Source organism: Nylanderia fulva, unplaced genomic scaffold, assembly GCF_048542155.1.
Source record: "Nylanderia fulva isolate GAGA-0341 unplaced genomic scaffold, ASM4854215v1 Scaffold42, whole genome shotgun sequence".
Taxonomy (NCBI): domain Eukaryota; kingdom Metazoa; phylum Arthropoda; class Insecta; order Hymenoptera; family Formicidae; genus Nylanderia; species Nylanderia fulva.
The window spans coordinates 680,116-694,493 of NW_028190499.1; the positions used below are offsets into that span (position 1 = coordinate 680,116).

Below are 14,378 nucleotides of genomic sequence, written 5' to 3' on the forward strand. Positions count from 1 at the left end.
AGACAATAAATCGTTTTGTGCATGCAAGTTTTATATTACATAATTTATATTTGAAAATCATTGAAAATGAGTAAATAGATACGTACAATTAGAAGATTAATCTGCTTTTTTGTATTATAAAAGAATCTACAAGTTGAATTATAAATCAAATAGTGCAAGTGCAAGACGATTTACTCGAGCTTGACGTAACAAGGATTATTCGAGACGCAATACTAATGAATTATTTACAATTAATTTTTCGAATGTTGAAAAAACATGTTAGATTATATTGGGGGAATATTGTAATCATTGTAAATTTTTAATTCTCGATATTTTATTTTTATTTTATTTTCGTGAAAATTGGATCATAAAATTAAAGAAGACCCTGAGAGCTTTCATTACCCAATAAATTCCATCTCTTTTATTACTATTGATTATTTGTTACGATTATTTGCGGGTGCCTTCAAATTTTTAATTTGCGAACGAACCTTCTACTTACAAGTTCTTCTTAATTTTCATCGGAATAAAATCGAAAATCCTAAAGAATCCAGCTTTAGTGGCTCAGTGTAATTCAATACACAATATATTTCCCTAACAGCACACATATCCCGAAGACGTTCAGAGAACATCCTGAGGATGTCCTCTGGATATCCTCAGAATGTCTTTCGGATATGGCGTGCTATTAGGGTTCATAAAGTAAAAAAAAAAAAAAATATACATACATGGGAAAATAATTGTTAAAGCGAATAATTATAAACAGATGGATATAATTTGTAACAGCTCTTTAAAAATTAATATACATATAAAAGGCAATAAGAGCTAATTAAGTTCTGTTATTAATATTTATTTGTGGAAAAAAATTTTAAACATAAAATATTAGACAAAAAAGTTCGAACGTTTCGGTTGCCTTTTTCAACCTTCTTCAGCGCATCATAATCTTTAATTTTAAATGATGCGCTGAAGAAGGTTGAAAAAGGCAACCGAAACGTTCGAACTTTTTTGTCTAATATTTTATGTTAAAAATTTTTTTCCACAAATAAATATTAATAACAGAACTTAATTAGCTCTTATTGCCTTTTATATGTATATAAACAGATACATTTTTCCGCGCTTGTGCGAACTTTTCTTTGATCTTTACGATATCGGGACGATGCTCGGCGGTACGTGACAACTCTTTCCCATGCACGCGGCGGCGCGTGCACGCGTTTTTTTGCAATAGGCGTGCGCGCACGGCCGTGCGTTCCGCTTGCCAGCGTTAAGAGAGCGAACGATTCACCTCCCGTGGCCTAAATAAACAACCGAGAATACATCGACCCGAACGCAAGCCTAGCCGCTCCGCTCGGAACCCCGTCGTCGACTGCGCGCGCTAATACGACGACGGACACGACGATGGACAGATTCGATGCTGTCGCATCGTCGCGCCCGATGAAGCAACGCGTCGACGGCCGGATGAGTCCGACGCGACGAGAGTCGTGCAAATTATATTTCCGGCAAGCATCGAATTCGATGTAATTTCAGAGTCCAATTCCCGAGATGCTGTTAGATACAATAAAACGTGCTAAATAATGCGGGACAAAAATTGTTACTATGTACAGGGTGTTTTAAAATTACTAGACACCCTGTTTGTTAATAGGAAAATTCCTCAGGTTATTTGGAGACGATTTCAGGGTGTCTACACGGAGAGAATTTTCTCTTAGAATTTACCCCGAAAATTATGGTGATCATGAATGGTATTGGAAGAATTTTATAAGAATCTCTCTGCATGATTTTCATATTTATCATAATAAAAAATATTAATGTGTACATAGTAAAATTCATCGAACATATTTTATATTTTATTGTGGTGGATATTATTATTTTTATTGTGGTAAATATTAATCAGAGAAATTCTTATAAAATTCTTCTAATACCATATGATTATTATGATTTTCAGGATAAATTCTAAGAGAAAATTCTTTCTGTGTAGCGGAAATCTGGAAAACCGGACATTGTCAGAGAATTTTATAAATCTGGAATTGTCAGGGAAAAGTCAGGAAATTTTACTATATATTTATCTGAATGTTTTCACGTTATTCTACATTTGTCTCGATAATTTGAAATTTTTTTATTAAATAAATATAAACTTTTTCTCGACTCCCAGCACACTAATTTTCTGTGTTGTTAAATATAATATATATATAATTATTGTATAATTAATTTAAAGTTTTGTTTTAACGTCCGAACCTTTTCATTGTTAACTCAAAGATTTCATGATTTGACATTTAATTGATTTATCATATAGAGATATATGCAAATTATATATTTGAAAAAAATATTAATACTAAAAAGTCAGAGAAAAAATTAATTTCTGGTCTTGGAAAACTGAAAAAATCAGGGAATTTTTTTCATTAAGTCTGCTGGACATCCTGTATTTTTCTTTAGCAAAAATGTCGAGGCACCCATAATTTTTGAGTTATAAGCGATTAAAAATAAAAGGTTTCTCGCAAACTAAGTCTTGTGGAAATGAAATATTCACAAAATCACATTCTTCAATTAATTTCAGGTAGAGTTTACTTTAGTAGAATTTTAATTTAAGGCTTAGTTACAAAGATACATAATGATGGCAAAAATTAAAAAAACCATGATCTCCCTCGACAGTTTTGCTGAGCAAAAATCGTTTCCAAATAATCTTAGGAATAATTAACAGAGTGTCCGATAATTTTGAGACATCCTGTAATTTAGGTATGATAGCTAATATTTTTGGCTATAGAATTCTCCGTTAATCTATATAGCTAAAAATATTAGTTGCCACAGCTAAAATTTAGCTAATTTTTTTTTAAACATTAATTGTTGACAGGATATATATTCTTTTATTTTTTGGAAAATTAATCATCGATTATGTCGATTTTATAATCCGAGCTTAATCCTTACAAAATGCTGCGATATTAAATTAGACTTCTTTTGGGGAAATATAGATAATTATTTAATTATTATGAAATGTCTTCTTTGTGTGTGATTTAAATGGACGTCATCGTAACATTTGCGTAGGACGGCTATAAGTAAAATGTTATCTGTACACGAAGCAGGAGAGATAACAGCGTTAGGGAAACTTTGACATGAATATGCATGCACCACGCATATTGGGTAGTTTCACTGATATTTTTGATATTAAATATTAACGCATACACAAGAACGTTCAACTTAAATTAATAAAAGTTTATATAAAAAACACTGCAAGTTTCACATAAAAATTTATCGTTAGAATTGTTCAAATAATATATAAAAATTCAAACTATTTCCATAACGTGATATCAAAAAATTGTGATTTTCATAAAAGCATCATTATAATACAAAAAATTATAAATAATGCGAAAAATTATATTGCAACTCGAATAATTTTTTTTTAATTTTTCTATTGCGATCAAATTCGAGATATAGCCTAAAATTTAGAAATAAATTTATATTTAATTAATTTAAAAGATTTATTTATTTCAGTAATTCATATTTATCCTTTAATATTTATTTTATTAAATTTAACTATATTATTTTAAGAATTAATATTATATAAATTTAAGTAGTTTAAAGAAAATTTTAATTTGTGGAGTTAAAAATATAAGATGTAAAATTATCTTAAATAATTTTGATTAAATTTATATATTTATTCATTTATTATATTTAAATTATTTTTAATTAGTTTATTAATAAGATTTATAAATTTAAGGTTAATATTAGAATGAATAATATTTAATTTTAATTCTATTAATATAGAATTTTATATTTTGATAGATTGGGTATCTTTATTATTTATTAGAAAGACGTTTATTTTATTCGTATACAAATAATAAAAACCTAACAGTAGTGGTATCATGAATGTCGCTGACATGTGAAAAGATGAATACCAATTTTTTGTGCACAAATGAAAAGAAATAAGCTACGTTGTTCGGACATAGAAAGCGTTGGCATTAAACTTCGCTATCGCGCTCGCGTTCATTTTTCCGCCTACTTTTGCGAGGTATCGACGAATTTTTGCTTGGCCTACTTCGTCTTATCGCGCACTACTAGTAGGAGGACTATGTCGGGGCTCGGTCGGATAATTTGTGTCCCTCTCTTTTTCTCTCTCTCTCTCTCGACTGCCGCCGTCGCCATCTCGTCGTCTACGGCTTGTCATTGAAAGTGTTCAAGATCTAGTGCAGAACGCAGCTGCATATTGTGCTGCTGCTGGTTGCACACGCCACGCAAAACGTCTCCCACGAGATCATTATTCAGTACCGTGGCTCGATTGCCCTTTGCGCCTTTAGTCAAGGATTGCGATTGAAAGTCCGGATTTTTTTACAGACGGATAAGGCAAACACTTTCGCAATGTCGAAGAACATGTGAATTTGTCGGCAGCGCGACGATTGCCACATTTAACAATTCCATTTTATCAAAAGGATTGTCTATAACTATTTATCATATTATGCATCAACATGCATGAATCGGAACACAGGAGAAAAATTTGTGTTTAATGTAAAAATTTCGTATGTTAATTTAACATATTACTGTTCTGTTAATTGAACTTAAATGTTAAATGCCTTGTGCACCGGTATTTAATTCTAACGGAAAATTATTTAGTTTCGTTAGGATAACGCATTGTCATCCGCGATTTGGCTCTTGTTGCCCGTCTTATACGTTAAATTTATATTAAATGTTAAATTATTAAAAAAAACTGAAAAAATGTAAAAATAACACAATGTGCATCTATTTTTAATTTTACACAATAAATGTGTTCTGCTTTATTAGTGACAAGATTTTCTGTTGAAATTTACAGAAAAAATTAATTTTATATTTTATAATCTAAGTGGAGATGATAAAATTTTTTGTTAATTTTACACAAAATTTATTTGCATTTATTGTGTGCTAAAATATGAACACAATATTTGTGTCTCCATTTAACATATCCATATTGTGTCAAATTAACACAAACATTTCTGTGGACCGTTTGGGACATGTGTTAAATTTAACAAAAATGTTTCAACTGTGCATGAAATGAAAAAAAAAAAAAATTTTTTTAATTAAAGGATGATGAAAAAATTGTTTTCCATAGTTTCTCGAAAGATAAAAACGCAAATAGAATTGCGTTGCCGCTTCGCTTGAAATTGTCGTAGAATATTCGGCCTGAATGTCGTAATGGGTAATACGCCGTACCGAATTATATTCCTTGCAAAATGTAGAGCAGGCGGGTGATAAAATCTCGGGTTTCGTGCTGAAAACCTTAAAGTCGATTGTTATGTAACGATGTCTTTACGTGCGCGATTTTTTTTCGAAGTTATAGGAGAAACTACATAGAAAATCGTTACGTGTCACGGAACGAAAATGAAGATGAAGTCGCTGATACTTTATCATTTTCGTCGTCATTGACAATCGAGACTATTACTCTTGCAAATATCTAGAACTTTTTCTACGATAGCACAAGCACGGTGATACATATAAGATAAAGCATTTCTATGAATTATTTGCTGAACAAATTACTTCATCATTTTTTACTATATTTATATAAAGAGGAGATAATCATGAAATCATGTCTGGTGTAATTCTTATTTCACATTATTGCTAAATTAGAAATATAATTAAATATTTTTTACATAGATATTAATTAACGATTTTTATTATATACATTTTATTCCAGAAATTATTACAAAAAATATATATATAAAAAAAAAAAAAAAAAAAAAAAAAACAGATATTACTTGATATATATATTCCAATTGTAGAATACATTCTGTTTCAAACGACATTCCGAAAGATGTAAATATCTTCTAGCTATTCCGCATTCTATTCAAATAACGCGTTGCGTCAATTCGCGACGTGTTCGCTTTGTCCGATCCCGGATTATACATTCGCGGATGTGCGTCGTCGTTCGGAATTTCCGACTGGGGGCGCGAAACCTGACTTATTCCACAAAATTACGTAAGGTTTAATGTAAAGAAAAGCGCAACTTGACTGTGACCTACAGCGAGTGGCAAGTACGCGCGGAATCCTTGTCTGCCTTCTTTAAGTCGCCGAGAAACGGCGCCGACCTCAGTGCCAGGGGTATGGCATGCATATACATCGAGGCTATCCCCGGCAACGACTTCTGGAACGAGAGACTCCTATTCGCTATAGGTGAACGTTTTTTTTTTCCTCTCTTCTATCGCGGGAGTTCGCGCGAGCGTACGATTCAAGGATTCCAAACGCCGTCTGTGACCCAGATCTTCATTAAACTTCGACCGTGCAGTCGCAGCCACGTAAACAGGTCGGTTCTAGCGCGAATAAAGCGAGAAAAAAATATTATATGTTAATATATATATATAAATATAATCGTAATTGCAACACTCGCGCAGCTTCTTTAACTCGCCGTCTCTCCAGATTTCATTCTCCGATAATTCGTTTAGAAATTGTCGCAAGTTCCTTTTTTAGAATATCTTATTTATTTGATTTCTAAAACACGAATTTTCATTTTTAAGCTTATAGATTTTTTATGCTTGCAGTTATTTATTTAGATATAATTTATTATGAAAAATATATTATTTAATAATAGTATGCGGAGAGATTTTTCTCTTAAAATTTATCCTTATTAAGAAATATTAATATGTACGTAATAAAATTAATCGAACGTATTTTATATATTATTGTGGGTGAATTTTAATTTTTTTATTGTGATAAATATTTAATCAGAGAAACCAATACCATATTATCTCACGATTACCATGATTTTCACGGTAAATTTGAAGAGAAAATTCTCTGTGTATAAATAATAAAAAAATAATAAATAGGAAAATAAAGAATAATAAAATAAAATAATAAAAAATATTCATATGCAAAACAATTACATATATTTACTGCTCCTTAAAGATAAAAATTCAGAGTCATTAATTAGCGTAAGAATAATTAAGGGCTTATTTTTGCTTTATGCCATTTTTTATACACAATATCTCATGTATGTAATAAACGCATACGGGTTCTAGGTTTTAAAATGCGCCGTCGTGCAGGATATTTCGCAAACGGGATGCCTACATACCAATGCAACTCTATTCTTCGAGTAACTCGCTTGCGCGCATAGCACAAGTTCCTCGTCCGTCACACGTTGTAAATCAGCGGCAACAAGGTTGTCAATTTTTTTCTCTCTCGACTTCTTACGAGTCCACCTTGCGCACGAGCAATGACTCCTTGCCTTGTGCGCAATTGTGAATCATCGTGTAATATCCTTCGACCTTACTCTATAGGAGGAAAACGAATCATCTTGCTAGTCAAAGACTTTACATGCAGATTTTTCAATGTATAAAAATATTATATTGAAAATTATGAAATAAGTATTTTAATCAAATTATAAAATATACATTTTTTAATCATATTTAAAAATTACACATATATATATATATATATAGACAAGTTTATAAAGATCCCTTTGAATATAATAATCAGTTTTTACAAACTACACAATATTATAATATATTTAAAAATTATTTAATATATTTTTATTACATTTAATACATATATTAAATATATATAATATACTAAATATATTTAATATATTAAATATATTATATTTAATATATATTTAATATATTATTTAATATATTAGAAAATTATGAAATAAATACTTTAATAAAAATGATGTTTTTGCATGATAAAAATGATGCTTTGCGTATAATAATAAATTTGTATAAACTACACATACGCACGCACAAGACACATTGGGGCCGTAGTTGTGCGAAATTCTCATTTGGACAACAATTATCGAGAAACTACAGGCTCGTCAGACTGGTAGCAAAACTCGGTAGCTAATAATTAGACGTCACAATGCAGTAATGTGCTAGTCCCTCATGCATATTTAATAGTCATTCTTTGAACAATGTGGCAAATACTCATTTTCAATATGTATAATGTTTACGACTACATTAACAGTCACGATATATCGCGCAATTGATAGTTAATGCGATATCTCGCGTTGCGCAACGCAACGATTATAAACTCGCACGCGGAAATTCAGGAGAAAAAAAGATCTCGCGATCGCGAGGTGATCGTGAAAAAGGACTCCGCTCTCTCTCCATCATCGACGATCTTCGTCGTCCGCATCGTCGCTCTCCACCATCGGGGTTTCGCACGAAGAAGCTCTCTCTCTCTCTCTCTATCTCCGTCAATCGGAGTAATCGCAAGTAGAGCGTGCACATCGTGCACGAGAAGAGGACCCTTTGCGTTGGTCAAGGATCCCTTCATGTGAACTCGTTGAAAGCTCCGAGCTTTGCACTCATTACGCGTCCCGATAGAGAACACATCGGCTTTTTATGCCTTTAATAATAGAAACTCATAGTATGTATAATCGACCTCAGAAATAGTTGAGATTTTCCTTTTTTACGAATAATTTTTTTACGCGTATGTGTATGATTTATAGTCTCTTATATAAATATCAAGGATGATGAAATATATTCTTCCGATATTTTTTAGCAGGACGTTGAACAGAATATTATTTATACTTGTTTGATGATAGAAAGTTTTATTTTAAATATTATTCATACCTAGAGAAATATTATGGTAGAACAGTATTTTATGGATGGAAACAAAATTTTTCTTATTATCATAGACTTTTTTATCTGGTCTTGGATGGCTTTGTGAATTATATGTGCAGTGTTGTGCTTAGATGATTTTAAAATTGGCTAGATAAAGATGAGATAAAAATATGTAAATTCATCTTATAAATCATATATTATATTCATCCAGATGATCATCTATATAATTTTATTTAGATAACAGCAAACACTGAATATGTGTAATATTATAATATTTCAATATTTAAAAAAAACAAGAAAATAATATTAATAATTATTATCATTATTTAATTATTTTTAAAAAATATTAGAATATTACACATTTTCAGTGTTTGTTGTTATCTAAATAAAATTACATGGACCATCTAGAAGAAACTTTGGCGCCATCTTATCTTTGTACAGATAAGAAAAATATAAATGATTATCTATATAATTTTATTTAGATAACAGCAAACACTGAATATGTGTAATATTATAATATTTCAATATTTAAAAAAAACAAGAAAATAATATTAATAATTATTATCATTATTTAATTATTTTTAAAAAATATTAGAATATTACACATTTTCAGTGTTCTCTAGAAGATTATCTAGAAGAAACTTTGGCGTCATCTTATCTTTGTACAGACAATAAAAATATAAAAATGAGGCATGAAATAACGATTGAATGCCTTGTTATAACTGACTATTCTCATTTTTTCTTTTAGCTGGCCTTAACCCGGACGTTCGCAGCTCCGAGCAGCAACGTCATCCGCCAAGGACCCTTTCACCCTTCGAAGGAATTCAACCACCGTGGAGCTTACAACCTATTGCGCCTCTGGTGAGTCTCTACACATCACATCCCTATATCGCTCCCACATACCGTACATGCAACGTCCGTCTTTCTCCTCTCGTCGTGTACGCGTATAGATACATGTGTATAATACACGTAATGCATATACGCACGTCGAGAACCACCGTGGCGCAAGGAGGGATCGGAACTCCCGGCTGGAGGTGGAAGGGAGTAGGAGAAGAGAAAGAGAAGGAGGGTTAGGTAGCGTAGTATCGGTCATTACCTCCGCCGCGTAACTGGGTCAGTCGTCACATAGCGCCTCTCTCGGTTCGCTCACACCGACTGCACATTTTGCGGCCGTCTCTCTCTTTCCACGATCCTCTCTCTCTCTCCCTCGCTCGAGAGAGCCTCTCGCTCTAGCACACCCGCGCGACGCGTGCACGTTCCTTCACGCGCGTTTCTCCCCCTAAGAGCCCTCGCGTTTCATCGAAACCTTCCGCGCGATTCTCGAAGGGAGGTCAGACCTTGGATCCACCCTGGCTGTGCGAGAAAAATATCCGACGATGCAGATTTCTGCGATTATATATTCTTTTCTTCAATACATGGGAGTGCGTAGGATTAGTCGGATGTCAACGAGCGCGTGACATTCGTGCGAGAGTCCCGACGAAATTCTTTGTGTTGTAGGAATATCATTTTATATTAATGCAAATAATCAATAAAATAATATATAGGTGTTATTTTACACTAACTTAATTTTCGTATTTATAAATGTTTAAATTTATTTAATTTATTTGTACGTAAATTAAACGTTTTTTCGAAATGCACTTTTTATAGTATTTTGTATCGCTTTACAGTTCTAATAATGTGGAGCGTAAACTAGCTTATTTGCTCTTGTTTTATGTCATATTATACGGTAAATTAATTTTTGTTGGGCCACTACTTATATTTATCAGCGATATATATAAGGTGTTTCATGATCTTCCTTCGGAACAAATTATTTGAAATTCTGTCAGATTTTATTAAAAATTATGACCGTCTAGCTGGCGTTAGCATTTTTATGAAAAACGCGCAGGTGTTATGCCGGTAAATTTACTGTCGTGTATAAGAAGGAGGATAGAGTCATTGGTGAGTTTCATCAGTTTATTTTGCCATAAACCTTCCATCATATATATTTTGCATATTTTTTTATCTTGTACAACTGCCGTACAAAAACTATTTAGTCGAGATAAATACGATGATTAAAAACTATTTTTGTTAAACTATAGTCATGATGAAAAGTTAAAGTCGATCTTTCGTAACAAACTGTTTTGGGTAAGTAAATAAAAATTTTTACAATATACATATACATTTATATAAAGTAGTTTTAATTTAATTTGCTAACAAATTTTTGTGTGTGTGCATCTCTAAACTAGAATGCAATTATTTTATATGCACAAGTGTAAAAAGTACCTACTTTTTATTGTGCTTATTTAGTATTTACATTTTACAGCTTACTATTTTTAATAGTAAGAAATATTTAAAAGCTTTTAAAAGATTATTTAATAAAACGAATTGCTCACTTAATTAAGAGTATTATTCTTAGAAATTTATTAATACTATTGAAGTATTTTTGTTTATATTATTATTATATTATTATTATAATATTATTAACGCATTTGTCGAGAATTTTTAACAACAAATTCGAGACAAGATGGGTGTGCAAAAATTTTAAAGACGTCCTATGTTCGATGTTTTGCTAAAAGTGCACGTTTTGCGGTCTTATAAACATCTTGCTGCAAAATATTTCTCACGTTTCAATTGCTTGATGCATATAGCTGTCTGAAATAGAATCGATGTCAATTTCGCAATTTTATGGTTTGTTGAGCAAACGCAGAATTTTATTATATCAAAAAGTAAAATATAATACATTTCGAAATTTATTTTTCGTAAAATAATTATCGTAATGTAAGTGTAATATATTTATATAAAAAATTTATATAAATGTAATATATTTATATAATCACGATAGTAAAAATTTAAATATTCCCTTTTACAATCTGAGACCATGACCTACACTAATGTGTTCCAAATAAATAATGATCAGTAGTTGACTCGTTGAAGTTTGGAGAAAAAATTTTATATATTTCCATATATAAATGATATGTGTATAAAAAATCAAAACTCACCAATATGGCGCGCAGCGACGGAGTTGTAGTAGTATACAGCGTTGATCTGTAAGATACAAATACATTCAAATTATGTATATAAAATAGTGCCCCAAGTAATTAACATTTGAAAAAAAAAAAAACATTGTTGCGCGCAATAGAATTTTTTATTTAAACTTTTAAAGCTAATCAATAAAAAAAGAATTTAGATGTAAACTTTCATCAAATATGATAAATAAAAATCCATTTTTTTGTTTTAAATATTTAAATAATTTTTACATAAAAACTGGCATATTCTCTATATGTATTATATTATATAACAAACAAAATAAATCACTAATCGTAGAAATAAACGAGCAATTATAATTTGATAAGTATAATAAATAATAAATAAATGAAATTCTGCTTATCCCATGGTTGCTCCGTCGTCGCTTGACGTATTTCCGGACTCCTTTTTTTCTCTTGTTCGTCTCTTGCTTCTTTATTTGCAAGACATTAAAATATGATTAATTATGATTGTGTGCACACTAATCGTCGGAGAATAACGATAATTGCACAATACTTTACATGACACTCTTGACGTTAATCGCGATAGATACTTTATTGTGTTGTGACGAGAGAACAACGCGAAAAAATTATGTAGCTATCGCGATACTATCTTTCTAACAGATAACATACTCTCTTGCATTTTAAGATAACTTTTCTGTCTCGTGTTACATTATGTAAGCGAATAAATAAGAGTTAAAATTAAAGATAAATATGTAATATCCAAAAATGTGTCATTAATTTGTTGACTATTCACGAAAGATTTTGATTGAACAACAACATACATGTTTTAGCAGTCTCGATGCTGAATTCTTACTACGCAGACAAGTATTAAAATAGCACGACTGTACTAATTTAATGCGCCGTATGATATAGACTCGATTTGTTTTATATTTCAGATTTTTGTTAATAATTGATTATTTTGATACTCCACGAATCGAGTTAATTGCTGATTAAGAGATGATAATTGCGAAAATTAATTATATAGGTCAGTAATTGCTAATTATCGTATTATCGCATGAGATTGTGCGCGCATTTCGCGATGAATATAAAGAAATCTGATCAATTGAATTTTCCAAAATTAACTCCTAAAGCTAAATTTTAGCTATCCCTCTATTGCAACCTGAAATTTAGTTATCATGCTTAAATTTTAGCTATGGATCATAATCACATTTTAATACTTTGCCAATGTAGGAAAAAATCGATGCGTATATTATTTAATTTTAGTCTGTTAAAACGGGTATTTTTTACGTGATTTGTTCGATTGAAATTGTATGAATAATCAACGACAAGACGATCATATATTTGCGATATCACATTCTTTACATTATTTATCTTCAATCTTGGCTCTTATATTTATTCATTAATATAACGCAAGATAGTAAAGTTGCATTTAAATGCAAACTTATACTATTTTTAGTAAACAAAGTTAGTCTTGCGATTAGTGATGCGTGAATTTCGTCGCATAATTCTTGAGTTATCGATATCGCAATTTTTGCATTTTTCTCCTATCACATTATAATAAGATGTGATTAACGTCAAGAGTGCCGTATAAAAAGTGGTATTTTAATTAGTGCGCGCGTGATTGTAATTAACAATTGATATTAGTATTTTCGAAAGTGTCTCGTGAATATCATTAAGAAGCAACAAGGAACGATCAAGAGAAGAAAGGAGACCTCAAACGACGCAACCACAGCATGAGCAGAATTTATAATTTACTTATTATTTATTTATTGCAAAATTAATTGCTCGTAATGGTGATTTATTTTATATCATTGTATAATATAATGTATATAAGATATAGATTTTTTATTTCCAAATTTTTTAAATACTTCTAATACTATATTTATAATTGATATTTTTTATGTAAACATATTAAGAAATTTAGAATATATTTAGATTAAATTAAATTTTTATTTATTACATTTCATAAAAGCTTATACATATATGTATAAATGTAAATTTATATATATGTATATATGTATGTACATTTTTTTTGAAAATTACACTATTGTTTTTATATTAAATTTGTTTAAAAAACGACAAATTCCATTACACGCAATTTTTTTTATAACATTAAATATTTTGAGCACATTATTTTATGTATACATAATTTGAACCTATTTGCATTTTATGGATCATTTTTGTGTGTTACATATCTGCCGTTGTGTATCGTATCGGTTAACACTCTGTAACAATTTAATAATTTGATGTGTACATAAATTACCATTTATGACCATTTCTGTAGGTCTGTTTGGTATTATTAAATTTCTATTTTTCGCTTCAAGTACACTGCAAACTTCAACGAGATCTATAGTTACATTTTTGCTTCTATCATTAAAGTACGTTGCAATTTCTTGTGTCGTAAATATGCGTAGTTTATGAAGAAATAGCGCCGTCATCTTGCATAATCCACGTGACGTGTTCGATTTAACACTCCTTCGCATGATTTACTATCTATTGAATCACTAATAATATTAATAATAATAGTAACATCTATAATATGAATATGAGGTGATAAATATCATTACCATTATTTTATCATAATTTATATTCAACAATATTCAATTATCATAAATTCTTAAAAGAATCCATGAAAGCTGCAATTTAGCCACAAATATTAAATATTATAACAAATATAAAAATAACTATTATTTATAACAATATTTCGATAATAATATAGTAACTTATTACTTTATCATAATTTATATTCAACAATTTTCAATTATCATAAATTTATAAAAAAAATCCGTGAGAGCTGCAGTTTAGCCAAATATTAAATATTATAATATAAATAAAAAAATAACTATAATTCATGACAATATTTTGATAATAATAGTAACTTATTACTTTATCATAATTTATATTCAACAATTTTCAATTATCATAAATT

General features: G+C 30.2%; 2 protein-coding genes across 4 annotated transcripts in view; one reads left to right on the top strand and one right to left on the bottom strand.

Moving 5' to 3' along the window:
- The window catches only part of Hr4 (nuclear hormone receptor 4), a 213,556-nt gene that overhangs the window by 114,006 nt on the left and 85,172 nt on the right, over nucleotides 1–14,378 (bottom strand). The gene's annotated exons all lie outside the window — the stretch shown is intronic.
- Nucleotides 1–14,378, top strand: part of LOC114936085 (uncharacterized) — a 277,220-nt gene that overhangs the window by 103,096 nt on the left and 159,746 nt on the right. For all 3 annotated transcript variants that reach the window (XM_029309106.2, XM_029309107.2, XM_029309105.2), the window contains one exon: nucleotides 9,232–9,344. In XM_029309106.2, coding sequence (XP_029164939.1) covers nucleotides 9,232–9,344 — 113 coding nt within the window. The remainder of the gene's footprint in view (nucleotides 1–9,231; nucleotides 9,345–14,378) is intronic.